The sequence below is a fragment of the Rhineura floridana genome, chromosome 11 (genome assembly GCF_030035675.1).
Source record: "Rhineura floridana isolate rRhiFlo1 chromosome 11, rRhiFlo1.hap2, whole genome shotgun sequence".
Taxonomy (NCBI): Eukaryota; Metazoa; Chordata; class Lepidosauria; order Squamata; family Rhineuridae; genus Rhineura; species Rhineura floridana.
Genome location: NC_084490.1, coordinates 60,247,084 through 60,272,751, shown reverse-complemented (window position 1 = coordinate 60,272,751; position 25,668 = coordinate 60,247,084). Strand labels below are relative to the sequence as shown.

At 43.6% G+C, this 25,668-nt stretch overlaps 1 protein-coding gene and 1 long non-coding RNA gene across 2 annotated transcripts; one reads left to right on the top strand and one right to left on the bottom strand.

The window, feature by feature from the left end:
• Window positions 1-295: 295 nt before the first annotated feature.
• Window positions 296-18,522, bottom strand: LOC133366592 (cytochrome c oxidase assembly protein COX18, mitochondrial). The gene is made up of 6 exons (XM_061589855.1): window positions 17,913-18,522; window positions 16,444-16,544; window positions 12,932-13,095; window positions 5,235-5,356; window positions 1,857-1,964; window positions 296-617 (listed from the first exon to the last, which is right to left on the bottom strand). Exons 1-6 carry the CDS (start codon window positions 18,417-18,419, stop codon window positions 447-449), a joined length of 1,173 nt encoding a protein of 390 aa, XP_061445839.1. The 5' UTR covers window positions 18,420-18,522; the 3' UTR covers window positions 296-446.
• Window positions 18,104-25,214, top strand: LOC133366593 (uncharacterized). Its single transcript, XR_009758452.1, has 3 exons — window positions 18,104-18,384; window positions 21,618-21,686; window positions 23,599-25,214. It is a non-coding gene; the product is annotated as an uncharacterized LOC133366593 (long non-coding RNA).
• The last annotated feature ends 454 nt before the right edge of the window (window positions 25,215-25,668 follow it).

Genomic DNA, 25,668 nt, shown 5'->3' with positions numbered 1-25,668 from the left:
GAAACGAACACATGCAAAAACTGGCATGGACTGGAAATAGACCCATCTGTCTACCCTTACCGGGTATGACTTATAAAAATATACCCTGGTGGTCTGGTATGCCCTGTTATACTCAACCAACAGGCAAGAAATGTTTTTAATAACAAGTGCCGAGATTCAAATATCTCAGACAGGCTGAAAATATTGTGTTCTAGACAAAGTAATTACTGGCTCAAGGGGGGTGGGGTGGGGAGAAGTGGGAACAACACGTTTCCCCACTCTGCCGACATATTAGCAGAAGGCCTCCCAACAAAGCTTAATGACATGTACTCTTTATTATCAAAATAAATACAATGCCATGGTTGTCATTAGTTCAACAGAGGAGCCACATTAAATAGGAGCCTTAACAGAGCATAATTGAATTCCACATTTCAATAGAGTGCAGGTCTTCTGAAAGTATAAATTTTTCACTTCAAGAAATATTTTGCAGAGATGCTACCAACAATGTCTCTGTAAGGAGTGTCTGAGTCAGACTTGGTCCGAGGTATGTGACACAGTCTACGGAAAGCAGGAGACCGTAGTAGAAGACTGTGTGAAAGGCCCATGAAACTTGAGGACACCCAATACAAAGCCATGCACTGAAACCAAAAAGAAAGGAAATATTACATTCAACAAAGTCAAGATGCAGTAAAAGTATTACTAACCGCCGCCCAGAGCTTGGAAAAGTTACTTTTTTGAACTACAACTCCCATCAGCCCAATCTAGTGGCCATGCTGGCTGGGGCTGATGGGAGTTGTAGTTTTAAAAAAGTAACTTTTCCAAGTTCTGCTCCCTCCCCATTGAACGCATATTACAGTACTGTTCTCTATTAGGAGTATCAACAAGTGAAAAACTAATTTCATTTTATTTACTGACATTTTTCCTGTGTCTAAGGAGTTCAGGATGGCGTATAAGGTTCTCTTCATCCGCCATCTCATCCTCCTAACAACCATGTGAAGTAAGTTAGGATTAGAGGTGGGTGACCATGGGCCAGGTTGCATGGAAAATGGAATTCATATTTCCATGGTCCTAATCAGATACTCCAACCACAACATCTGGTTCTTACAATTTATGATGTTTAAAAACGGAGCATCTTAGAAGCAAACAGCCTCATTACGAGTTAATTACATCATCGTTAACATTTCAGATAGTCACAGATGGTCCTTCATGATTATCGTAGTGTAGCAATGTTGGATCTGGAAAGAAAATTCATGATAAGCCATGTTGTCCACTGAGGGGTCTTGAACCAGTCAAACAACATAACTGAGTTCCTTGCAGGAAGGATGGGACACAAATGTAATAACATAAATATCATTAAACAAAAATTACTGTGGTCCACGTTTTTGCAAAAGAAAACAGGAACATCCTCATGGTTTTGTGCTGTAAGAAGTTTACAGAGCAAACTGTTTATGCTCTTGGAAGCAGACAACATTTGTAACTAGCCTGTCTTATACTTGTTTTTTACACACACTCGACTATGCATCTTAAAGAATGAATGTAGACATAGGAAGATTCTCTACACTTTGTCCTTCTAGTCCAGTATTTCTAGGGTCTCAGGCAGAGGTTTTTTTACATTATCCAGAATCTGATCCTTTTAAACTGGAGGTGCCAGGAACTAAGCATGGTCCTTTCAACATGCAACATATGTGCTCAAGCTCTGAGCTTATAGTTCCTCTACAACAGAAACTGCACACAGTATCTGTACAGTCTACTGGAGAATATTACTCTGCATGCGGCATTCAAATAACTGGCTCACTCGCCATGTGTTCCCGGAGCACACCATAAACCTGGAAGACAAGGCAGTATCCATTTCAGTGCTATAGCTCTACGTTACTTACTGATGGTACGGTTGCTGCAACTGGAATCATAAGTACAGATACTCCTCGAAAGAAGTTAGTGGCATACTTCTGAAACCTTGACAGTTTCTTTTTTTGCAAAGCAAAAATCTAGAGAGAGAAAAAAATCTTTAAAGAAACAGAGGAAACAAAATGGCAGCTGGAGTGATGTCAAGGCAAACATGAGAGTCAATAACAGGTATGTTCAGGTCAACTTAACTGATTATTTCTGCTTTACATTTCTTCCCAATGTTATCTGTTGAGAACTCCCAATGCAATCGGCAATCTACTTTATATCCAGCTTCTCATGTAAAACTTGTCTCTAATGATCCAAAGACACCGTTAACAAGTTTTTAAAAAGTGAATAAAAATAACTAATAATTAACTTATCCAGGTACCAGGGCCAAGATGCAAAAGGCTACAGCATGAGCCCTCACCCTCAACAAGCTGCTCTGACAACGTGGATGACTTCAGAAGTGACCTCCAATGCAGCAAGAAGAGTTGTAATAAAAATGAAGGAGCAGTGAACTCACTGCAAATGTTCATTCTCTTTGGTGAATGGAGGTTATCCAGAAGTGGGTTAAACATCCCATCTGCTTTGGAGGCAGGGCTATGCAAATAACTTCTACTGAAAGGGCCCAAGCAGGAGGAGCTTCTCCCAATTTCAGGACATAATATGGCTGAATAAAATACAACTTGGAACCAAAATGAGGTGACTTTTATAACAGTGAATGATGAACATGTGTTGGCATTTTAGCCCCCCAAAACACAGAGAAAATAAGATAGGTCATCCAAAAGACTACATTCAACTACTGACTCAAAGTCACAAATACTTCCTGATACATAGTGAGATAAGCCTTGACTGGGTCTGAATGTGTGCCATCCACTGAAGTGAATGATCATTTACGTTAAGTCCCCTCTTCCTTTCTCCTTTAACGGCACAGGCTATTCCAGGCGGGCAACATCACTGAGAAACACTCTACTGAGGCTATCCCTTGGGAGTATCTACCACACAAATGTATCTGCCACTGTGGAGCAGGCAAAATAATGGGAAGTGTCTAAGCCATGTGCCAGGAAGGCAGCACCTAGGTTAATGTATGTAAACGTTAAAGAGTAACTACATTTTCCTACAGAACATGTACCAGGAGTCACAACCCTGATAGAAACAGGCTGAGCCACTCTAATGGGAAAGACCTCATGGGACTTGCATAAGACACACTCCTTTCTTGAGTCTCCTCCTTACCTTTTGTAACCAGTGTCACGAACCAGTGTAGGTACAGGACTGTCCACTAGGATAAACTTTTAGAGTTCCCATGAACTCCTGTTTTGTTTTCATTTTTAAATCACAGCCTTTGCCCAAGGAGATCAGAGCTAACAGGCGCTTTTGGCTCTTGCCCTTGAAAACACCTTGCCTTCTCCGGGCTCAAGAGATAGCTTTCTCAACAGAAACAACTGGCTCTTCTAGTTTTAGTATTTTAGTAGCTTTCCAGCTCATTGGGTGACCTTGGGCCAGTCGCTGCCTCTCAGCCTCAGAGGAAGGCAATGGTAAGCCCCCTCTGAACACCGCTTACCATGAAAACCCTGTTCACAGGGCCGCCATAAGTCGGGATCGACCTGAAGGCAGTCCATTTCCATTTCCAGTGAACAGCAAAAAAATATCAAATCCTCTGTTTGAAAGAATTGTGCAGAGGTACTGGAACCCAGGGCTGTGGAGTCAGTACGCCAGACCTCCGACTCCTCTATTTTTCTACTGTCTGACTCCGACTCCTTCATAAATGGCAAATGTATATTAACTAGTAATAACACATTTACTGTAGTAAAATGGTAGCACAAGGCATTTCATCACCACCATGTGAATCCAGAGCTTTGAAAAGTTCCTTGTTTGAACTACAACTCCCACGAGCCCAATCCCTGGGGCTGATGGGAGTTGTAGTTTTAAAAAGTAACTTTTCCAAGCTCTGGATTCAAGTGGTGGTGATGAAATGCCTTGTGCTACCATTTTACTACAGTAAATTTGTTATTACTAGTTAATATACATTTGCCATTTATGAAGGAGTCGGAATCGGAGTCAGAACTTTTCTACCGACTCTGACTCCACCCAAAATTGCTCCCGACTCCGACTCCACAGCCCTGCTGGAACCACCAAGTTTCTTCGCTGGACAGCTCACCCTCTTCTCTTTCTGAGAAGGGAAGGGTTTGAACTTCTTGCTGTTAAGAGGTATTAGTTGCCATACATTTTAAGAGATTGAGGAGCCTTGGATTCACAAATTTTGAGGGGATTTTCCCATAACTCCTAAATGTTTGTGTGAATACTATGAGGTACAGTGGCTTCTCCCCACTTTATAGTGCTTATGAACTGCTCTATGCAAAACTGACCAGCCCTGCTCCTTAAATCCAATTTTTGAGACGTCAGGATTGGATGAACAGTAGGAAAGCGAAGATTATTTGTTCACCGCCCTGAGAGCTATTCTGCTAAGGGCGGTATATAAATTGAAATAATAAATAAAATAAATAAATAAAATTATTCCTGCCTGTCGCAGGTCTTAGCATTATGCCAATTAATTCACTTTTCAAATCCTTGACTGGCATCACCATCTACTGGGGCTGAGAAAGGAAAGAAGACCTGATTTGTGGGACAGACTTCCTTGGGCTAAACCTTAGTTTTTACCCACTGTTTTCTGCCTCGCTGTTTTGGCTGATTAGCGCTGTCCTCCAAACAGCTGACAAGTGTCTTGATGAGAAGAGCTGGTCCAACTGTGAGCCAAATCCCTGCCTGAGATGCTCGCATCTCCTTTCCTTAACTGTCCCAGGAGCCTTCCACTCCTCTTTGCAGCCAGTTAATGGTTCTCTCTTCCATGGTGTGTACAGCAGATATGTGGCAGAAGTTTGCCTAATCAACGTCAGATAAACTGTTAGGAAACAAATACTCTTGTCTGCTGCTATTATTACCAAAAAGCCCTTTTGCTTTGTAACATGCAGAAGTAAAACAGGGGAAGGCTCCTCCTACTGAAAGGGACCCAGCAGGGAGTGTCTCTGAAGGAAGTGAGAATAACCCATATCTGGATAATCTCTACCACAAAAGAAGAATGAGCCTGCGCTGCACTTATGAGGCTATTCGGATCTTGGTATGATGCATTCATCTTCTGTAACCATGTCAGAAATATGTAAAACTGATTATGCTTACTCCAGTGTGCAGTCTGAAATTCTCTGAAGTAAGCAAAGCCATACAATACCAAAACTGCAATTAAAATATTTTCACCAGTGTTTTCACCAGAATGCCTGAAATGTAAGAGAACAGATGTCTCTGTCTCTGAGAAACTGTTGTGCTAGTTACAATACAGTCAGCTAAAGTACTGTAGTGCCAACTTCACCATTCAATACCTCCACTATCAGCAGATTGAGGATCCCAAGAGTGATTGGCAAAATCCAAGTTGAGTCAGGTACAGTGAGGTCCATAAACCAGAAGATACCTCCTGTGGAAAGTTGCTCTTGAATGAAAAGCCCTGTTGAAAACACATACACACACAATTGGCATATTTTTGTTGCTTTAAAAATGCAGTATTGTTTTGGCAAACGGGGATGGGGTTGGGCAGACATGCTCAATCCTGACAAGAAAAGATTGTTGACAGATCCTGCAGAAATGACTGGCAACTTCTGAAGAATAACTGTCTTCTCTTTCCCTGTGATCCAGATTTGCAGCCCTGTGATCCAGATTTGCAGCCCCTGCAATTAGATCCATCATTGCACCTGGAAAGTCAGGCTGCAGCAGTGGCTACGGAGCAATTTTAACAACTCATGCTGAAAGATTCAGAGCTTAAACAACATAACCACAGGTGAGGGTTCCTGTTGTGTTCTCTAAAGCAGCGTGGACCGTAGCAACTAGTTCCCTGACAAATGTGATCTGCTGGAAGCACAGTACTGTGATGCATCAGAGATTCAGTCTGTAGCCTCTGGGAACAGTTTCTAAGCAAGCCAGTAAGAACTCTCTCCTTATCTATGCTCCAGTACAACCATTATGCCAAATGAGAGAGCCTCTGAACAGTATGATCTGTGCACTATGCTTGAATTATAAACATGTGTCATACTACTATGGAATCCGTCACCCTGGAAGTGCAAAGCCCAAGTGATAGCACGTTCATGAGCCAGACAACAGCCACAGTCAGATGTAATCCTAAACCACAGTTTTGTATTATAAGAACACATCTTGGGCTCTTGCTCCACTTCACAAATGGGAAGACAATGGAAAGTTTGCAGTGTCAGTTTGTAACAACCCACAATTTCCCTTCAGATTTCCTCCCCCATATGCCAAGAGGAGGAGGAGGAACATGTGAGCCAGAGGTTTGCTGCAGTTAGTTCTCATTATAGCTAAATTGTGGTTTAGTATTAAACCATGGGCTCCTACTGGGAGGAAGGGCAGGGTAGAAATTTAATAAATAAATATTATATCTGAATGCAGCCGATGTAAGGCCTTCTTTTTTCGTTTGGCATTTACAGCAGAAAATGGTTTTAATACAAAGTTTGTTCATGAAATAATATTGGCATGTACAAACAGGTAGTCTACAATAATACCTCAGTTAACAAAGTACATGCACTCCTGGACATTACTTCTTAAAGAGAAACTTTGGTACCAGAGGTAGGAATAACATGGAAAGGATAGGGATAGGTTCTACCACCACAAAAAAGAAGAGCAGTTCAATGTATTTCAGCAAACTTTTTATTTGAAACTAACAATATGCATATCTGAAATGAAACAACCAGGTCAGGTAAGCCTTGCATACAGACCATTTGAAGGCTTCTTCCAAAATGCATCCAGGCCTTTTTTCTTTTATCATGTAGCATCTTGCTATAGCAATATAAAGCTTTGAGCACAGTTCTCTTCTCCCTACACTTGAGCAGGCATGCAAGGGGCAGCCACCGCCACCATAACACTGTGCTTGGTCTCTCTCTCTCTCTCTCTGCCATCCTCCTCCACACTCGAGCAGATGTGCCTGCGACAAACAGTACTTCTAGGGCACCCGAAGCACTGTTTACTGCAGAGGTGCCTGTACCACCTGGCAAGGAGCGCCATTCCAGCCATGCATGAGACAACTGCCTTCAGCAGCCACAATCCAGAAGACATGGAGCCACATTCTAACTAAGTCAGAGTGTGCTCCCGCCTGTCCCTTGCACCCAAAAAAGACTTTGTAAAAAGGAGTTTCTTTTCTGGGAGATTTGTTAACTGAAGTATTACTGTACATATAAAAATTTATATTCACGCTAGCAATCTTTATCACACTGAAATTATATTTCCTTTGCATAGCAATGTACCAAGCATTTAGATGGTGGGCAATATCTGTTTTAACACATAATAATTATTATTATTTTGTTTTGCTTTTCATAGAACTTTATTCAATAAAGAATAATCTTAAACAAAATAAAATCCATGTGTGGTTCAATACACAGATGCATTCCCCAGTATAAGCAAAAAGGGATAATTGTAATAATCCACTTGTGCCAGCATAACTCAGTATATCTCTACTCTCTTTGTCTCACTCCAAGTTGCATCTCCAAGAATTCAAAGAAAAAAAGACGTCCCTCCCTCTGGATTTAATACATGAACTTTTTATCAGGTAAAATTGAACCTGGGACACAAAGGCGATTGGTAGTGAATGCCAGTTTCACCACTCTCCCTTTCCCATTCCTGGCCAAGAGAATGTAAATATGGCCATGAAGTTCACGTTTGATGCAGACATGAACTGCAGCAAGTTTACAGGGATGCCCCCTACCAAAAGAGGGAGAAGGGTGCTGAGCTCCTTGGAAATATTTCCTGGCTTGATATCATTGATATTATTCTGACAATCACAAATTCAACTATATTCCACTGTTAATGTTTATATAGGTTCCAAGAGAGAGGCACAGTCCCTCAGCCAAGTTGTTTTTGAACTTGGCACCAGCAAAATTGTAATTCTGATGAGCTACATTTTCAGACAACTGAATTCTACAATAGAAGGGAGGAATTAGGGATTATGCCTAAAAAGGAACAGGTGAGAACTACTTCCGCAAGTCTGTTATCTTAATAATAATAATAATAAATAATAAAATTTTATTTGTTAGTCGCCTATCTGTCTGACTTAACGGACACTCTAGGCGACTCACAACAATAATTAAAATACAATATAATCAAAACACAATCATCAAGTAATCCAACATCAAACATCAATTAAAACAGCAAAATTACTACTCCACCCCCCAAGTTCCTATAGGCCTGCCTGAATAGCCATGTCTTTAAAGCTTGGCGAAAATTCAACAGGGAGGAGGCATGTCAAAGGTCGTAAGGGAGAGAGTTCCAGAGGGTGGGGGCCACATCGAGAACGCCCTCTCTCTGGTCCGCACCAGCCTAGCTGTTTCGACTGGTGGGATCGAGAGGAGGTCCTGTGTGGCTGATCTTGTAAGGCGGCCTGATTGGTGATAGTGGAGGCGGTCCTTTAGATAAACTGGGCCGAAACCGTATAGGGTTTTAAAGGTTAACACCAACACCTTGAATTGGGCCCAGTAAACCACTGGCAACCAGTGCAGATCCATCAACACCGGGGTGATGTGATCCCGGCAACGGCTACGTTTAATCAAGCGTGCCGCTGCATTCTGCACCAGTTGCAGTTTCCGGACCGTTTTCAAGGGTAACCCCACATAGAGCGCATTACAGTAGTCCAAGCGAGAGGAGACCAGGGCATGTATCACTCGTGGGAGCAGACGTACAGGAAGGCAGGGTCGCAGCCTCCGTATCAGATGTAATTGATACCAAGCCGCCCGGCTCACTGCCGAAACCTGAGCCTCCATGGACAGCTGGGAGTCAAGAATGACCCCTAGGCTGCGGACCTGGTCCTGCAGGGGCAATCTCACCCCATTAAGGACCAGATCAATATCTCCTAACCTTCTCTTGTCACCCACGAGCAACACCTCGGTCTTGTCGGGATTTAGCTTCAGCCTATTCTCGCCCATCCATCCACTTACGGACTCCAGGCAGTTGGACGTCTTCACAGCCAATTCTGATGAAGACTTAAATGAGAGATAGAGCTGAGTGTCATCCGCATATTGGTGACACTGCAGCCCAAAACTCCTGATGATGGCTCCCAGCGGCTTCATATAGATGTTAAATAGCATGGGGGAGAGGATAGAACCCTGTGGCACTCCACAATTAAGAGGCCAAGGGTCTGAAACCTCATCCCCCAATGCTACCCATTGGTACCCGCCTGAGAGATAGGAATGGAACCATCGTAAAACGGTGCCCCCCATTCCCAATCCAAGATACCGTGGTCAACGGTATCAAAAGCCGCTGAGAGATCCAGGAGGACGAGGAAGGTATATTCTCCCCTATCCAACACCCTCCTCATATAATCCACCAGAGCGACAAAGGCTGTTTCAGTTCCATGTCCAGTCCTGAAGCCCGACTGGAATGGGTCTAAGTAATCTGTTTCCTCCAAGTGTGTCTGTAACTGTTTGGCCACCACTCGCTCTATCACCTTGCCCAAGAATGGTAAATTAGAGACTGGGCGAAAGTTGTTCAATTCTTGGGGATCCAAGGAGGACATTTTCAGAATGGGCTTAATCACTGCCTCCTTAAGGGCTGATGGCATTGCACCCTCTTCCAAAGATGCATTTACCACTGCCTTGATCCCTTCGCCCAGTCTCTCTTTGCAGCTCATAATGAGCCACGAAGGGCAAGGATCAAGCAGACAGGTGGTAGGCTTCACAGTAGAGAGCACCTTGTCCACTTCCTCAGTGAGGAGAGGCTGAAACCGATCCCATCAGACCGGAATGCAACTGGCCGACTCTGGCCTACTTCCTGTGTCCACAGTGTACGGAAGCATGTTCTTCAGGCGTTCGATTTTATCAGCAAAGTGTTTAGCTAATGTGTCACAGGAGGCTTTAGAATGCTCCATGGGTTCCTGAGCAACTGGACCGACCAGGCTTCGGACCACTTGGAACAACCTCCTGGGACAACACTCCGCCGACGCAATAGAGGCAGCAAAGAATTCCCTCTTCGCTGCCTTTGTTGCCACCTGGTAGGCCGCTATTGCTGCTCTAACCAGTGTCCGATCGTCTTCAGTACAAGATTTCCACCACCGGCGCTCTAGTCGTCTCACCTCCTGTCTCAGACCCCGCAACCGTGGTGTATACCAGGGTGCTGTCTGAGTTCTATTCAGGGGGGGAAGACGTTTCGGCGCCACCCGGTCTACCGCCCTAGTGATCTCCCTATTCCACTCCATCACCAGGGTTTCGACCGGGTGTCCTTCAGTCAGTTCCAAATCCCCCAGCGCATTCAGGAATCCCTTTGGTTCCATCAGGCGTCTGGGGCGGACCATCTTAATAGGTCCTTGACCCCTGCGGAGGGTGTGCGGCATTGAGAGGTCTATATTCACCAGGTAGTGATCTGACCATGACACGGGGTTAGAAAAAACAGCCCCCATTTCCAGAGCACTCCCCTCCCCTCCCGAGACAAACACAAGGTCAATAGCATGACCAGCTACATGGGTGGGCCCTGTATTACTAAGGTGCAGCTCCCAAGAAGTCATGGTTTCAATGAAATCCCGAGGGGCTCCCATAAGAGCGGCCTCAGCATGTACGTTGAAGTCCCCCAAAACCAATAGGTTGGGGGAGAGCAATCGCACGGCCGAGACCACTTCTAGCACCTCGGTCAGGGAGTCTACTGTGCAGCGGGGTGGGCGGTACACAAGTAAAATCCCTAAACTGCCCTTTGGGCCCAACCTCCAGTACATGCAATCAACAAACTTGGTCTCGTGGAGGAGGGGTCTGGTGAAAACCAAGGACTCCCGATAGGTAACTGCCACACCCCCTCCCCGCCTACCAATCCTCGGCTGCTGTGCGTATCGGAAACCGGCTGGACACATGGCCTCAAGTATGGGAGCTGAGGCCTCGTCCAGCCAGGTCTCCGTAATGCATACCAGGTCTGCATTCTCATCCAAGATCATATCATGGATGAGAGATGTCTTCTGTACCACAGACCTGGCGTTACATAACAGCAGTCGAAGGTTGGATGGAGTCCTGCATCCCCCAGTTATCTTCTGGTTGTGGACAGGCCCGGAACAAGGGATGGATATAAGGCATCTATCCCTTGTTCCCCTAAATTGGCGTGGCCTGCCACCCGCACTCCAGGATCTGCTGCCTAGCCTTTTAATATGGTGGCTCCCCACTCCTCCCTCAGCAACCCCCTCCGGTCTGCACATGCCTTCCCTCCCGTCTGCCTATCAGGCAGGCCACCCACCCCCAATAAAATAATTAGGTTGTCCGTATCTTTCCTACTCCCAGATGTGGAGATGCTTCATCCACAGCCAAAAGGCCCCTGTCCTCTTGCTCTCCTGCCTCTCGTCGTTTCTGGGTCTCCACGATGATTCTCCTCGTCTATATGGCCGCTGTCTCCAGTCCCCACCGTCTCTCCAGTGCGACCAGTAGCTCCAAGCGACCAAGCGCCTCGCCCTCTGCCCCCTCACAGGTCCTGTTTTCCTCTCGGTCTTGATCCTGATCCGCTGCTGCGGCCAGCAGAGGGTGCACCGCCACAGATAGAAGTGCCGCAAAAGACACAGCAGCGCGGGCACACCCCAATCCCGGCCCGGCTCCACCGCGCCACACCCGACGCCGGCCGCCTCCCCGCCAAGCGGGAGGTGCCCCGAAGCCAAGGGGACGCCGCCCCTCCAAGAGGCAGCCCAGCAACCCAACAGCGACGGGAACGCAAGTCACAACGGCGGCGAAGGAGGCACAGGCCACACCAAGCAGCGACGGCGGCGGGAGGCACAGACCGCACCGGGAAATGCAGGCCACAGCAGCAGCAGCAGCAGCAGAGAGGCACAGGCAGCGGCAGAGAGCGAGCAGCAACAGCAACGGCGACAACGGCGGCAACCCGGACCGCGGCAAGAGCGCACAGGCCGCAACAGGCATGCAGGCCACAGCGATGGTGGCAGAGGCACAAGCCGGAGCAAGGAGCGGCAGCGGCGAGAATCCGAGCCGAAGAGGGACACCCGCCCCAAAAATGCCCCTCCGCTGGGCCCGGCGGCAATCGGTAGGCTATCAGCGTTCGTATTGTTAATACCTCCTTCTCCACCTCGCCAGTCACAAGAAGGTAGAAAGGTAAAAGGGGTGGCCAACCAAGTAAATGAAAAGAGGGGGGGAGGCGCTTACTTACGCTCATTCCCTCGAACCCCATAAGATGTTAAAAGATGTTAAAAATGTTGTAAAGATGTTAAAGATGTTGCAAAATGTAAAGGCGGCGGAGCTCTCACTACAGCAACTTCCTACGACGACGCCATTTTCTCCTCTATCCTTACTACAGGAAGGAGGAACTACTTGAATTACACTTAGCTATTGTTCCCACATTCACTAGAAAAGACAATGCTGGGAAAAACAGAAGGGAGTAGAAAAAGAGGAAGGCCAAACAAGAGATGGATTGATTCCATAAAGGAAGCCACAGACCTGAACTTACAAGTTCTGAACAGGGTGGTCCATGACAGATGCTCTTGGAGGTCACTGATTCATAGGGTCACCATAAGTCACAATCGACTTGAAGGCACATAACAACAACAACATTGTTGCCACTTAAATACTAATGCACACCACCCTTACTCTTTCACTTTAGCAAGCTACATTAAATCTTTCATAATTTTAATTAAGTTCTATTGTTTTAATGTTGTGTATTTTATATACTGGTTTTGGCTACAATGAACTTTGAATTGAACTGAACCTTTTAATAAGTACATTAAGCATCTTATCTACTGCAGGAAAGTTAAGTCAACACCTCACAATGGTGGACCACTTTGAGACAGTTTTCAAATATTTAATTTCAGAGCTCACTACAACATGGAATTTACAGATACTCTCCTATCTGTAAGAATTTCCAGAAAGCTAACTACTGCTTTTTAAAGAGGAAGCTACTCTGGCACACCATTAATATTATTTTACACTGAGCTGTTGAATAGCTAACAAGATGTCATACTTGAAAGGAGGCACTTTCATTTTAACTAGTGGTTGAGAAATGCGATTTGGGGGGAAAACTATGAATTTTACAAACAGCAATTTAAAATTATTACCTTCAGAAGCTGCCCTACCAATGCTGAAGTTACGCAAAGCTATGGAAACAAAGACCCATATTGGAATCTGTACCCACACGAGCAAGCTGGCCTTGAAAGGGTGACAATTATCTCGAATGTACAATTCTGAAACAATTCTTTTCAGATTCTTCTTGAAATGGAACCTGGATGGAAACAAAAAAGAGGGAAGACCAGTAAGGAGGAGGTTACACTGATCTTTATAAATAGCTAACCAGAATATGTACAAAGATTTAATAGAAGGAATAAAAAGGGAATGGTGGAATCCAAAAAATGTGTCTGTGAGCCAGAGAGAGAGACAATGAAAGTCAAATCTAGATGCAAAGTGCAAAACAATTATACATTGCATGGATGTACCATAACAGAACCACTATTGATACTCACTAATGGGCAGAAAACCTTGCGGTTTAAGGACGTACCTATAGCCAACAGATATTTCTGTCAAACTTTAAAAAGCAGGGAAATTGGGCAGCTACAGTGAGTGCATCAGGGGAGCAGGAGACCTGAACTCTTCTCTGAGATATTGTACTGCTCTACAAATTTGTCAAAATGCAAACACAATTTGGGTTGGTCTTTCACGGTCCAATCCACTTCCTATGTAGCTTGGAAGGATATGGTAACACGTGCCTCTGAGCATATGGGGAGTGGGGGCAACACCTGCCAACTCCAAAGATGGAGGATTACATTTTTGTATGTTTGTTGGTGTTCTTCTTACTTTACTTCTTTTCTGTGTTACTACTGTTTGTACAGAGAATCTAGCCTAGAAAATTATATTTCTCTCATTATTCATCCTAGAAATCTGTCAAATTTATTTTTATTAATTTTGAAGCCTTTTTATTGGTCAATGTCACATGATAGTGAAGACAGCCTTTTGTGTTTCAAACTGGAGGTTATGCTCTATTTCTATTTTGGGTGCATTAACAGTTGAATCTGAAACTGCAGTTTGATGTAAAATCAGACTGATTCCAATATGTTGCTACTTAAGCAATGAGTCTAGCTGTTGGAAAAAACAAAATTGGCCTGCCCAAGATCCATGTTTTCAGCCTGCTATGCTTAAACTACTCCACTTAAGGAAGGGTGGGCATGGTCAATTAAAAACATAGAGCACACCTAGAATTTTGCTAGAATATATTTCACCTCCCACTTTTTTATCTTGTGCAAACTAAGACACTCCTGATGTCCATTGGAAATTATTCTGCAGAACAGTCAGTGCCTTTTTCCACAATTGTTTTTTTAAGTATTGCAAAGTCTTGCTGTACTTCACATATTCACAGAAATGAAGCAAAAGAAAATGATTTACTATAGGAAACTTCACTAAAATTGCAAAGTAAATCAAACCTATTTAAAGTGACTATCTGAACTATATCAGCTGTTTTAATATTGTTGCTTCCTCCCTGCTAAAACAAGATCAGCACAGCACATGGCTTCTTTCTGTTATTTGGGATGATTGCAGTTGTTGCAACACTCACCATATGCTCAGAGGCATGTTACCAAATTCTCCCAAGCTGCAAAGGAAGTGGATTGGACTGTGAAAGACCAGCCCAAATGGTGTTTGCATTTTGACAAATTTGTAGGGCAGTACAATATCTCAGAGAGGAGGTCAGGTCTCCTGCTCCCCTGGTGCATTCACTACAGCTGCTCAATTTCCCTGCTTTTTAAAGTTTGATAGAACGTTCTTAAACCTCAAGGTTTTTTGCCTATTAATGAATTTCTCTGCTTTTTAATCCGGGAGGTAAGCAATGCGATCCTGTGCAAGTTTGCAGAGAATGGATTGATCATTTGCATGCTTACTGAGTTCAGTGGAATTTACTCCCCTGTAATCATGCTTAGGATAAGTAAAACTGACCATGGGGAGGGAGGCCTAGAGTGGGCAGGGGAGGAGAAAAAAGGGAGGAGGGGAGGAGAGGAGAGGCAGGTCTGATCATTTGCATGCTTACTGAGTTCAGTGGGATTTACTCCCGTGCAATCATGGCTTGGATAGGTAAAACTGATCATGGGGGAGGAGAAGGGGTAGGGGAGAGTAGAGGGAAGGAGGAAGGGGGGAAGAGGGGAGCAGAAGGAGGAGGAAGGAGGGGATTGGAAGGGGAGAGAGAAGGGGTGAAGGAAGGGGGAGGGAAGGGGCAAAAGGGAGATGATGGGAGGGAGAAGGAGGGGAGCAGGTTTGATTATTTGCATGCTTATTGAGTTCAATGGGATTTACCCCTGTGCAATCATGCTTAGGATAGGTAAAACTGACCATGGGGGAGAGGGAGAAGGGGGGAGAGGGAAGGAGGGAATTGGAAGGGGAGGGGGAGAAGGGGGAGAGGGAATTGGAAGGGGAGGGGGAGAAGGGGGGAAAAGGGGGGAGAGGGAAGGAGGGAATTGGAAGGGAAGGGGAAGGGAGGGAGGAAGGAAGGAAGGGGGGAGGGAAGGAGCAAGAGGGAAGTCCCTTCCCTTTCCAAAAGGAAAACATTCTGAACAATATTTTTTTTCAGAGTTTCCCCCACCTTTTTATTCTACAGCAGGCACATGTAGCCTCCCATTAAAATTTAAACCAAAGCTGTCCCTGGCCACATCCACACCAGAACTTTAGACAGTCATGGCTTCCCCCAAAGAATCCTGGGAAGTGTAATTACTGAAGGGTGCTGAGAGTTGCTAGGAGAGGCCCTGTTCCCCCCACAGAGCTTCAATCAGAGCAGCTGACTGTTAAACCACTCTGGCCACTGGAGCTCTGTCAGGGGAATCGGAGTCTCCTCTTAGCCCCCTTCACAAACTACACTTCCCAGGATCCTTTGGGGAAGCCACAACTGTCTGAAGTGAAATAAAGGTCTAGTGTGGGTGTGGCTCCCTGATTAGCCATGCCAAGCAGCTGTGAGTCTGGCTTTTAGAAGGCTGACAGTTCTTACTGAGCACACCTGACATTATCATTCAGTTCAATGCTCAATTGCTTAAATTAATTAAAACTCAAGACAGTCATTTTTAAAAAAAATTTAAACTACAGAATATGAAGGTCAGAGTATGGGGCAAGGTCAGTAATAGGATTACAAGTACTCTATGAACATGGCAGATCTTTAATGAATTAATTAATGAATTAATATTGAGAACTCTGAAAGAAAAAAAGTCCAAAAGGGGTCTGGATTTTTTCTTTCTCTTTTGACACTTTGCACTCTTGATTCTCTCTGACTGTTGTGTGTATTGGCATGAAAATTTAGAGGGTTGTTAAGCAAGTGTTTCTGAGTTCAGGATTATAAGTTTTGTAAGGTTTCCTTTTAAAATGAGGTTATGGGAAGCATCAGAATGGCATGTGGGGGGTATTTTCAATTTAATATTGCAGAATGTGAAAAATCCATGCTGACTACAGTATACAGCCACTCTCTTGGCTGTATAATAAGAAACTTACAAATGCATCACTATGTGGTTTGCAGTGCCCGTGACGAAGCAAAATACTGCAGTACTAAAGAACTTTCATATTTATTCTAGCTAGACTAACTGGAATATTGTTCACATGCTCTTACCTGGCTAACTTTTCAGACCAACCCTGCTGCTTTGCACAAACCGAAACTTCATAGCGAAGGTGCTTGGCTAGGCTTTGAATTTCAGGCTGCAAGTTTTCCAACTAGCTGAAAAGACACAGAAGACTTAGTTATAAACCAATTAAGTATATTGTTTTTTTTCAGGTGCTGTCCCCTAAAGAGCTGTCTCTTAGCACAGTATGGTTTACTCCTTGATATTTTGGGTACCCACAAGAACGTGGACTTGTGCTTACTACTATCACTATACAAAGAAATTTAGGAAGCAACCATGTAATAAATCAAACTATTGATCCATCTAGCTCAGTACTGTCTACAGTGATTGGCAATGGTTTCCGGGGTTTCAGAAAGGTGTTTTTTCCAGCTGCCAGGGATTAAACCTTAGACTTTATGCATGCAAAAAATATGTGCTCTACCACTGAGTACAGCTCTTCCTCTTATTAAGAATGCTAAGAAGAGTAGCATACTCTTTCAGAAAAACAAACTATGAAGTTGCCGTATGGTCCTTTAAGTTTATTACAGGTAGTGACATGGTAGGATAGCAATGGCTGAAGGGCCATATGAAATGGTCTTGCAGATGACAGACTATATATAACTACACTTTTTTTTGTAATATGTTTTAATATTTTGTTCACCACTTTGGGGGCCTTTTGGCCAAAAAGTGGTATATAAATAAACTAAAAACTAAATAAACTAAAAACTAAACTAGTTTATCATAGAGTGGCAAAAAGAAGCAATTCCAGTCCATAATAAAATCCAAGCAAGGAATATTGCAGTCCTATTGGGAGTCAAGAGCACTAAGTAGTTCAACTAAACGTGTTATCTCCAACACATTATTTTGAATCCGTAAAGGGCTACTACCTTGCTACATTTGACACTGTGGTCAGTAGCTTATTGGTCAGTAGCTTATTGGTCACTTTTTCAAATACTCTACTTTCAAAAAGTTAAGTTCTGATTAGAGCTCAATTATTTGCAAGCTGGCAGCTTTTATATATGCACTTTATGGATATAAGAAGAAAATATTTTAGCTAATCATTTAATAATAGTAAAATAAATCAAAATTTAAACTGCATACAATAGCTGAACTGGCCCTTATACAAACAATATATTTTAAAACAACTTTTAAAACATTATTTGTATAAGTACAAGTTTAACCATTTTAAAGGGTTTAAACCGATTTTAATTTTTTATCAGGTTTATGCAATTACTTTTATATAAACTATTTAAATTTCATGTTGTTATGACCATCACACAAATCTACCACTACTACCAGCACCGCCACGGAAAGTCATGCCACAACACATTTTTTCTTCCTTTTTATGTTCCAGTCAGTTCTTTTGGTAGAAACTGAGCCTCTCTCCCTCATTCCACATTTATAAGGCAGAACACGTTTTGCCCGCGTTGAGGAAGTACTCAGCAAACGCTCAGACACACTCTCTCTCCCCGTGGCCCACCTTGGCGATGACACGGTTCTGCAGGGCCGCGAGAGGAAGGGTGAGCCCGGTGCGGAGGAGGGCGCTGGTGGCTACCACGGTGGCCCACCAAGGCAGCCCCGACGCAGCCTGCACAGCTGCCACACTCGATTCCATCCAAACGACGGGCACCGAGGACGACAAAGCCTCATACCAAGCCCAGCCCCCGGAAGGGTCTCCGAGGCCTCCTCCGCCACCGCCCTGCGCAGAAAGGGCGCGCGCGCCGCCGCGGAACAGTGGACGGAGCGGGAACGGGGCGCGCAGCCCGCGCGCGGTCAAAGAAGCAGCCAGGGCCCCAGAAACGGCGACGGACACCATTTTGAACATTGCAGCGCGCATGCGCCGAGGCCAGCTGCTCTCTGTCGTCAAGCCTGAGGTTGCATGACCTTGCTGAAGCTGAGCAGGTCTGGGTCTGCTCAGTGGCATATGTATGACGAAAAGGCAGGATATAAGTGTAAGAAGTAATAATAACGAGCTTTCATTTGACATGTTGCTTGGGGCAGAAGTAGCAGGCTTCTACATGCAATTTAGCGCTGGGTTTTTAAGGTGAGAGGGAGTTGAAGGGGCAATTTAGCGACTGGCATTTGGCTGCCAGTGTTTTGCATTGAATGGAAAATCCAAAGCAGTCGTCGACAGAAACCGACTAGGTTTCGGAGGGGCGAGGCGTGATTCCTACTGTTTGCAAAATTTTAAAGCCCCCTCAAACCATTTGATGATTTTTTCTCTCGGGAAAGTTGTAGCGGAAGAGGGTGATGAACTCTTTCCCTGTAGGCGGTAACGCAGCCGAAGCTCTGCTCACGGCCGGAGTTCGATTCCAACGGAAGGAGGAAGTCGAACCTCCGGTAAAAGGGGTCGAGGTCCACTCAGCCTTCCATCCATCGTGGTCGGTAAAATGAGTACCCGGCATATGCTGGGGGGTCAAGAAAGGCCAGGGAAGGAACTGGCAATCCCACCCCATATATATGGTCTGCCTAGTAAACGTCGCAAGACGTCATCCTAAGAGTCGGAAATGACTCGCACTATGTGCGGGGACACCTTTACCTTTTACCCCCCTCCCCAGTCTTGTTGGTGGGAAGACACGAACCCGCAGGAAAAAGCCTCTAGTTCGGGCTTCACGCTGCGGGAAGAGGCAATACGATTTGTTTTTGTTTCTAAGTATTTCAAAATGGTCATGCCAATAACAATACAGTCCAACGTTGTTGTTCGGATTGGGAGCTGTGGCTGAGAGTGTGGCCCTGCAAAACGACAAAATAGCCAAGCGTTATTTTTTCATGGCTGGTGGTGAGTGAGTTGTGGACAGCTGAGCGGCATCAGTATTTGTAAGACATCTGTAGTGTAAGTCCAGCAGGATGGAAAGGTTTTTAAGGAAATGCAGAGAGAGGGCGTTGCAAAATTAATTCCATCTGTGTGATGTTTTTTGAAGGGAAATAGTGGCATACAAATATGTTTATAAATAAAGGACCTGGGTAAAAATTAGCTACAGTATATAAAAACGCATCCTCTTGAAGAGGCATGATTTTTACCCCCCTCCCCCAACCCACCAGCAAATCGCATCTGTTTTCAAGAATTAGCTGTAAAAAAAAATATAGATCCAGTACTTTGACACCACCATGATGCAAAAAAAAAAAAAAAAAAAAAAAATCCCAGACACAGATCTTCATGAGTTTCACACAGGTTTCTTCCAAAATTATAATCAAACACAGATCTGCACCCATGCACTGTTTTTTTAAAAAAGAAAATGGATCCCATACTTAATTACATGGCCATGGCACAAAAACATGGATCTGAACAGGAAAAATTAAAGATTCAGGGCTTCATGGTGCCACCATGGCACTCAAGCCTGGATCTGTGGTCAGACTTGTAGCCAGGCTAGAAGTTTGGAGGGGGGGCACCAAAAAAAGTAAGGGGAGAATTTCAACCCTGAAATAAATTTATTTTTTTGTAAAAAAAAAAAAAATAGAAGAGAAAATTTGGGGGAGGCTGCCCCCCCCCAGCTACCAGTCTGTCTGTGGTTCAGATCCTTGTGAATTCTCAGGAACCTCCCAAAAGCAACTGTCAAATCACATCCATACCATGTCACCACTTGCTTTACATGGATAACTCCACAAAAATAATAGATCCTATAATCTGAAGTACTACCATGGCTCAAAATTATAAATCCAAGGTATGGATTCCTGTGAATTTGCACAATTTTTTTCACACAGATTCCCCCCCCCCCAAAAAAAAATCCACCATAAAATCAGAGAACACATCCATTTGCAAAGATTGGGCTGTACAAATCATAGATGAGGTGCTTGCTGGTGCCACCATGGCACAAAACCATATGGGAGACATTTATGGATCTTCTGCATTTTTACATAGGATCCTCCCAAATTACTGTCAAATCATGTATCATGTTCATGCCCACAGATTGCAAAGTAAAGCAAATCATGGATCCGGTGCTTCATAACACCTTATTGTGTCAAAGCATGGATCTGAGACATGGATTCTCTGGATTTTTACAGGGGATCCACAAAAAACACTGTCAAATAACATTCATGTTCGTGTCCATGGATAGCATCATAAAAATCATAGATCAGCTGCCTCGCAGGACCTCTGTGGTGCAAAAACATGCCCCCACTTAGTTTTTTCCATGGTCCAATCATAGCTTGCAATCCATGCCCATGGACTGAACTGTAAAAATACTGCCCCTGGACTGGAAATCTATAAAGCTGCTCCTATAACTTTTGCCAAAACTCATTACATAAGTCAAGGAAAAGGAAGATGTGTAAAATCATGTTAGCCATTTCATCAGGCTGTAGCAGAGAAGGGAAAATAAGAGATGCAGAGTTACTCTGCTGACTCAGCTCAGAGACTAGAATGTTGAACTTTTGCACCCTAGGTTATTTCTTCCCTCCAATCCATTTTCCCTTTATGCCATGTCATTTTAGATTGTAAGCCCAACAGCAGGGACTAAGTTTTTGCAAGCTATCCCAGGAACACCGAGCCCTCTAGATAATAATTTTTTTAAATTTGTTTTTTATTTGAAATTTCTACATACAATATGCAGTTGATACAGTAGGGCCCCGCTTTACAGCGCTTCGCTTAACAGCGATTCACTAATGCGGCGGCTTTCAATTAGGGAAAGTCTCTGCATTAAGGCGCTTGTTCTGCTTTTATGGCGGTTTTTTTCCATCGCGTGCCATTTTGACATCATTTTCGCGCAGCGTGCTCCATTATTGTCAATGGGTTCCACTTTACGGCGATTTCCGCTTTACGGCGGCAGTCCGGAATGTAACCTGCCGTATAAGCGGGGCCCGCCTGTACAACATACAGTTGATGTGGCATACAAAAACTATACATCTTCTGATTTAACAGCATAGAAAAAATATCGTTGAAACCTTACATCAAAACCTGTAGTACACTGAAACCTGTTATAATCCTAATTTCAAACCCCTAGCTGTTTTTAAAGCATGTTTTAAAAAGATGTGTGTTTTGTTTTAATATGTTTTTAAAGATGTTTTGTTTTTAAGATGTTTTAGAATGCTTTTAGTATTTTTGTTTGCTGCCTTGGGTTCCTTCTGGGAGGAAGAGTGGGATATAAATTTAAATAAAGTAATAAATAATAAATAAAGTTTGTATTCCTTTTTATTCTCCTCATTTCGTAAGACATCCATTTTCTGAAGGAAGTCTTTTTGTCTCTAATAGCTTCCTTGACTCTGCTCAGTAACAATGCTGGTATCTCCTTGGCCCTGGTGATACGTTTCTTGATCTGCGGTATGTGTATTCTCTGCCCTTGTGCACTCCTTCCTCCCGCTTGAAGAGACTGGTTTCCCTGCAGGGTGTACCCTCCTCCAGCGGTACCCAGACTGTGGACAGTGAGCTTCATTCAGGTGGACCACTGCATACCTGCATTAAATATTAATAATGATTTTTAATTGTATTTGCAGTGCTTCTTAGTAGCATTACAAGCAATATGTAGTGCTCATATTGTATGTTACTGTATACAATTTGAATTCTATGGAATCCAAATTGTAATACAATAAAATACAATACAAATAATAAAAGAAGCAATAAAATACCATTAAAAACATATAGCATCTAGCACAGTACATTGCAATTGCTGTAATAGGTAGAAAAATATTAAGTGGTCCACCAAGACCATCAGCAATTTTCAAGTGGTTTGTGGAGGGAAAAGTTTGGGAATTGCTGCCCCACTCTGTTGAGGTGTTATTTGAGGGGCTGCTTATGGTGTGCAAGAGGACAACTCTCAGACTCGTTGAGCTTATAATCTAAAATTCAACACGGGAAACAGAGGAAGGGAGGTAGAGGTACACAGGAAATGAATATGTGATTGTTTCAGTTAAATATTCTTAAAGCTTAGTTACAGGCTGAATTACAGTAGGATATCATGAGAACCAGAGGTTTGAGCCAAAGGTTTCATGGAAAAGGTGGGCTTTGAGGGGGGATTTGAAGGAAATAAGAGAGTGGCATCATACATGTTCTGGGAGGCAGTTTGAAGCATATGGGGCAGCAAGAGAGAATGGACAGAGTTTTCTGAGGGAACAGGACACCTTCAGAAGGTGGTGGAGCTTGAGAAGTGATGATGTGTGCACCGTGTATAGACTTTAACAGGCATATTGTGATATAAGAGTAGAGAGATGAGTGGCTGAAAAGCAAAGAGATGAAACTTGTGCAGCATCTGGAAGGTTCAGTGTAGGCATCTAAGTAGGGGCTGGTAAGTGATCAGAATAATGACAGGTGAATTATTTTGGCAGTAGAGCAACTTCTCCTAATTTTGAGGTGGTGGTGGTAGAATTTCAGGGTAAAACCCCAAAACAAAATGTAGGGGAGGCAAAATGGCTCAAGAAGTAGGGAATGTATTGAGGGGTGAGGGCTCACAAATGTGGCTGGGGGGGTTCTTTTTTCCCCCTTTTCTTTTGTAGACCTGTTAAAGCTGCCAGCTTTGGCATTGTGGCAGCAGCTTTGGCTACAAGCATTCTGCTGCAGTGCCGTTGAAGCTGCTGACAAAGGGCTTATCTGCACAGTGATTTGGTGTGTGTACTCACATCTCTTTTTAATTTGCACAGTTCACATGACGTTGGCAAACAGAAGCTATCACATACTTTTCCCTCTGTAAATCTGTACTATGCTGATAATACAAAAAGTTTAGAACAATATGGCTCCACTCCACATGTCTTTGCAGACGGTTTGCTTCAATGCTTTTTAGTGGGCAGGTGAATTGTCACTTTCAGCTATTCCTCTTTCTCTGCCCGCTAACTCTCCCATAAATTCCATTTTGCTTCCGGTGGTTTATCTAGCAACCTCCAACTGCTCTGTTCTCCCCCTCCCCCATATCTTGCAGCCCTCCCTTCTTTCCTCTCTTTCTCCCCAAGTAAATTTCCTTCACTCCTTGTAACTAGTGATGGGGATAGCCATTGGATTTTATCATTCTTTCTCATATTCTCTTATCTTTGCGGAGAGAATTTTGAAGTAACATCTCTGTGTCTGGTTTCCAATTTTTTCCCTAAAAAATCTGAAGTGGATTTTAAAAAAAAGTCACCTCAAAAATATCATTATCGCTATTGATATTTTCAGAAAATATCAATATTGATACTGATATTTTCTCAAAATACTGATATTGATGTTTTATTTAAAATATCAATATTATATCAATTTGTTTTTCTAGCAGGGAAAATTAACTCGGAAAAAGCAAGGGACAGCGGAGAAAGAGGAGCAGATGACCTCACCTCTTTTCAACTGCCACACGTCAGGAAGTGGTGCAAGCAGGAGGGAATGGAAATACTGCGCAGGTCAAATATATTTGCACATGCCTAGTAACTGAGCAACTGGAGGGAGTAAAAATGTAAAAGTAGAGGGTGGGGCCACAAGGAAACAGTGACACTAATCCTTCCCAGAGGAACGCCTACTTGTGTGAAGGGAAAACAATGAATTTGCAGCTACCTTTGACCACACAGTGTGGATGGTGCAAATCTGTTACAGTGCTAAAAGCAGTGTATTTGCTATGAAGAAATGCTCCCATGTGGATAAGCCCAAAGCTGTTGGTTTAAAAAACTGTAAGGGGGGGATTTAAGATCCCCACCCCCAGCAGTGGGAAGTCCTCTGCCCTCTCCCTAAAACAGAACAAAAAGGGCTGTCCCCAGTTCACCTGCAAATGGGGTGGTTGAGTTGAGAGTGGTTATTTTGGTTCTCCCCGATGCCCCCAATGTGCTACTTTTCTAGTCTAAGGACTTGTCCATACTGGAGTTTACTGTTGTGTCTGCAGCAGTTTGCATTTCCATTTCATTTGCATAGTCTACATGATATTGCCGTCAAACACCACCAGTCTTGATGCTTTCCCGCTGTAAATTCGAATTTATTCACTGCAGAGATATTCCATTAAATAGGAGGAAATCAGGCTCTAAACTGCTCCACTTGGGGTCACAAACTATTTGTTTTGCCGTTTTCGGCTGGATCAGTCGTCATTTTCTGCTACTCCTCTTTTCACACCCACTACTTCTTTCATGCTTTCATTCCTTTTCTGGCAGTGCTCATAACTATTTCCGGTGTGCTCTTGAACAGAGTCTAGTCATTTATATATTGTTTTGATCCCTCAGATTTGCACAAAACCAGAAAACTGCACAAGCAAAGCAACTTTTTTTTTTTAACACCAGATGTATTGTGCAGTGGACCTAACTATTTTCAGGTCCTTAATAGAATCAACAAATTAGAAGGTGAAGACAAGCAGAAAAAGAAACACATATGAATGGGAATGATGGAAGTTGCTGTTCATGTACAAATTCAAATATGTGAGGGTGTGGACTACTCTGGTCTAATTTGAATGGGGGAAAAGTGGATTAACAGCTAAATAAAGCTCAAGTGTGGACAAACCCTACATCTCCTGCTCCCAGCAGAGCTCCTGAAATGCTTTGGCAAGGATACATGAATCTGATGATATCACTTCATTCCACGGTAGCTTCAAATAATAGCCTCCAAATTATGACTAGAAAATAGCAGCATTGATTCTAAAGCATTGTTGTGACTAAACAACTCAGCATAATGTTTTTGCAGTAAACATCCTTTGTAGTTGGTTTACAAGAATCTCCTTACATCTGATACCAAACTTTACCAGTACCTTCAAGCCGGCCACTCAGCAGATCAAAGATTCACTTTCTTCTTTCTGTGCTGAATCCGCTGATTGGAAGGGTCCAGGACAATCAGCAAACCACAGTGACAATCCAAACTGTTAACTTCTGATAAAACTCTTTGGTGCTTTGGATTAATCCTGAGTATGTATTTTGTAAACATTAGAGAAGGAAGGTTTGTTTTTTTAAATGAAACTTTCAGATTAGTCGTATTTGAAATGTATCCTTTTGTAACATAATACAAATTAACTGCAAAGGTTTCCCCCGCTTCCATAGTCCAAAGACAAGGATGCTCTGGCTTCTGCTAATAGACAGAGGAACAAGAACTAGGCCTACTCAGAGGCTGTGTCCCCTCTCTTTCAGGAAGGCAGGAGGAGGAAGACCATCCTGGTCCCAGCCATCAAGGGTAGAATCAGCAGTTGCAGGAGCAGTGGCAACTCCCTTACAGCCCCAAGAACTTTGCTTCCATTCCACTCTCAATTCCCCCTCTGGCTAAAGAAATAGGGGTGGGATGGAATGGGATGGGGTGGAGGAAGAGAATATTCTGGTCTCTACCAGTGACTAGAAGGACAAGATTGCTGGCTAGCCTTGTTTTATTACATTATAAACTACCT

Coding starts and splice junctions, on each gene's coding strand:
- LOC133366592 (XM_061589855.1), bottom strand. CDS start 18,419: ATGTCAAATGAAAGCTCGTTATTATTACTTCTTACACTTATATCCTGC. Junction 5,357..12,931: donor TGGTAGGGCAGCTTCTGAAG/GTAATAATTTTA, acceptor TGTTTTCAACAG/GGCTTTTCATTCAAGAGCAA. Junction 1,965..5,234: donor TCAATCTGCTGATAGTGGAG/GTATTGAATGGT, acceptor TTCTCTCTCTAG/ATTTTTGCTTTGCAAAAAAA.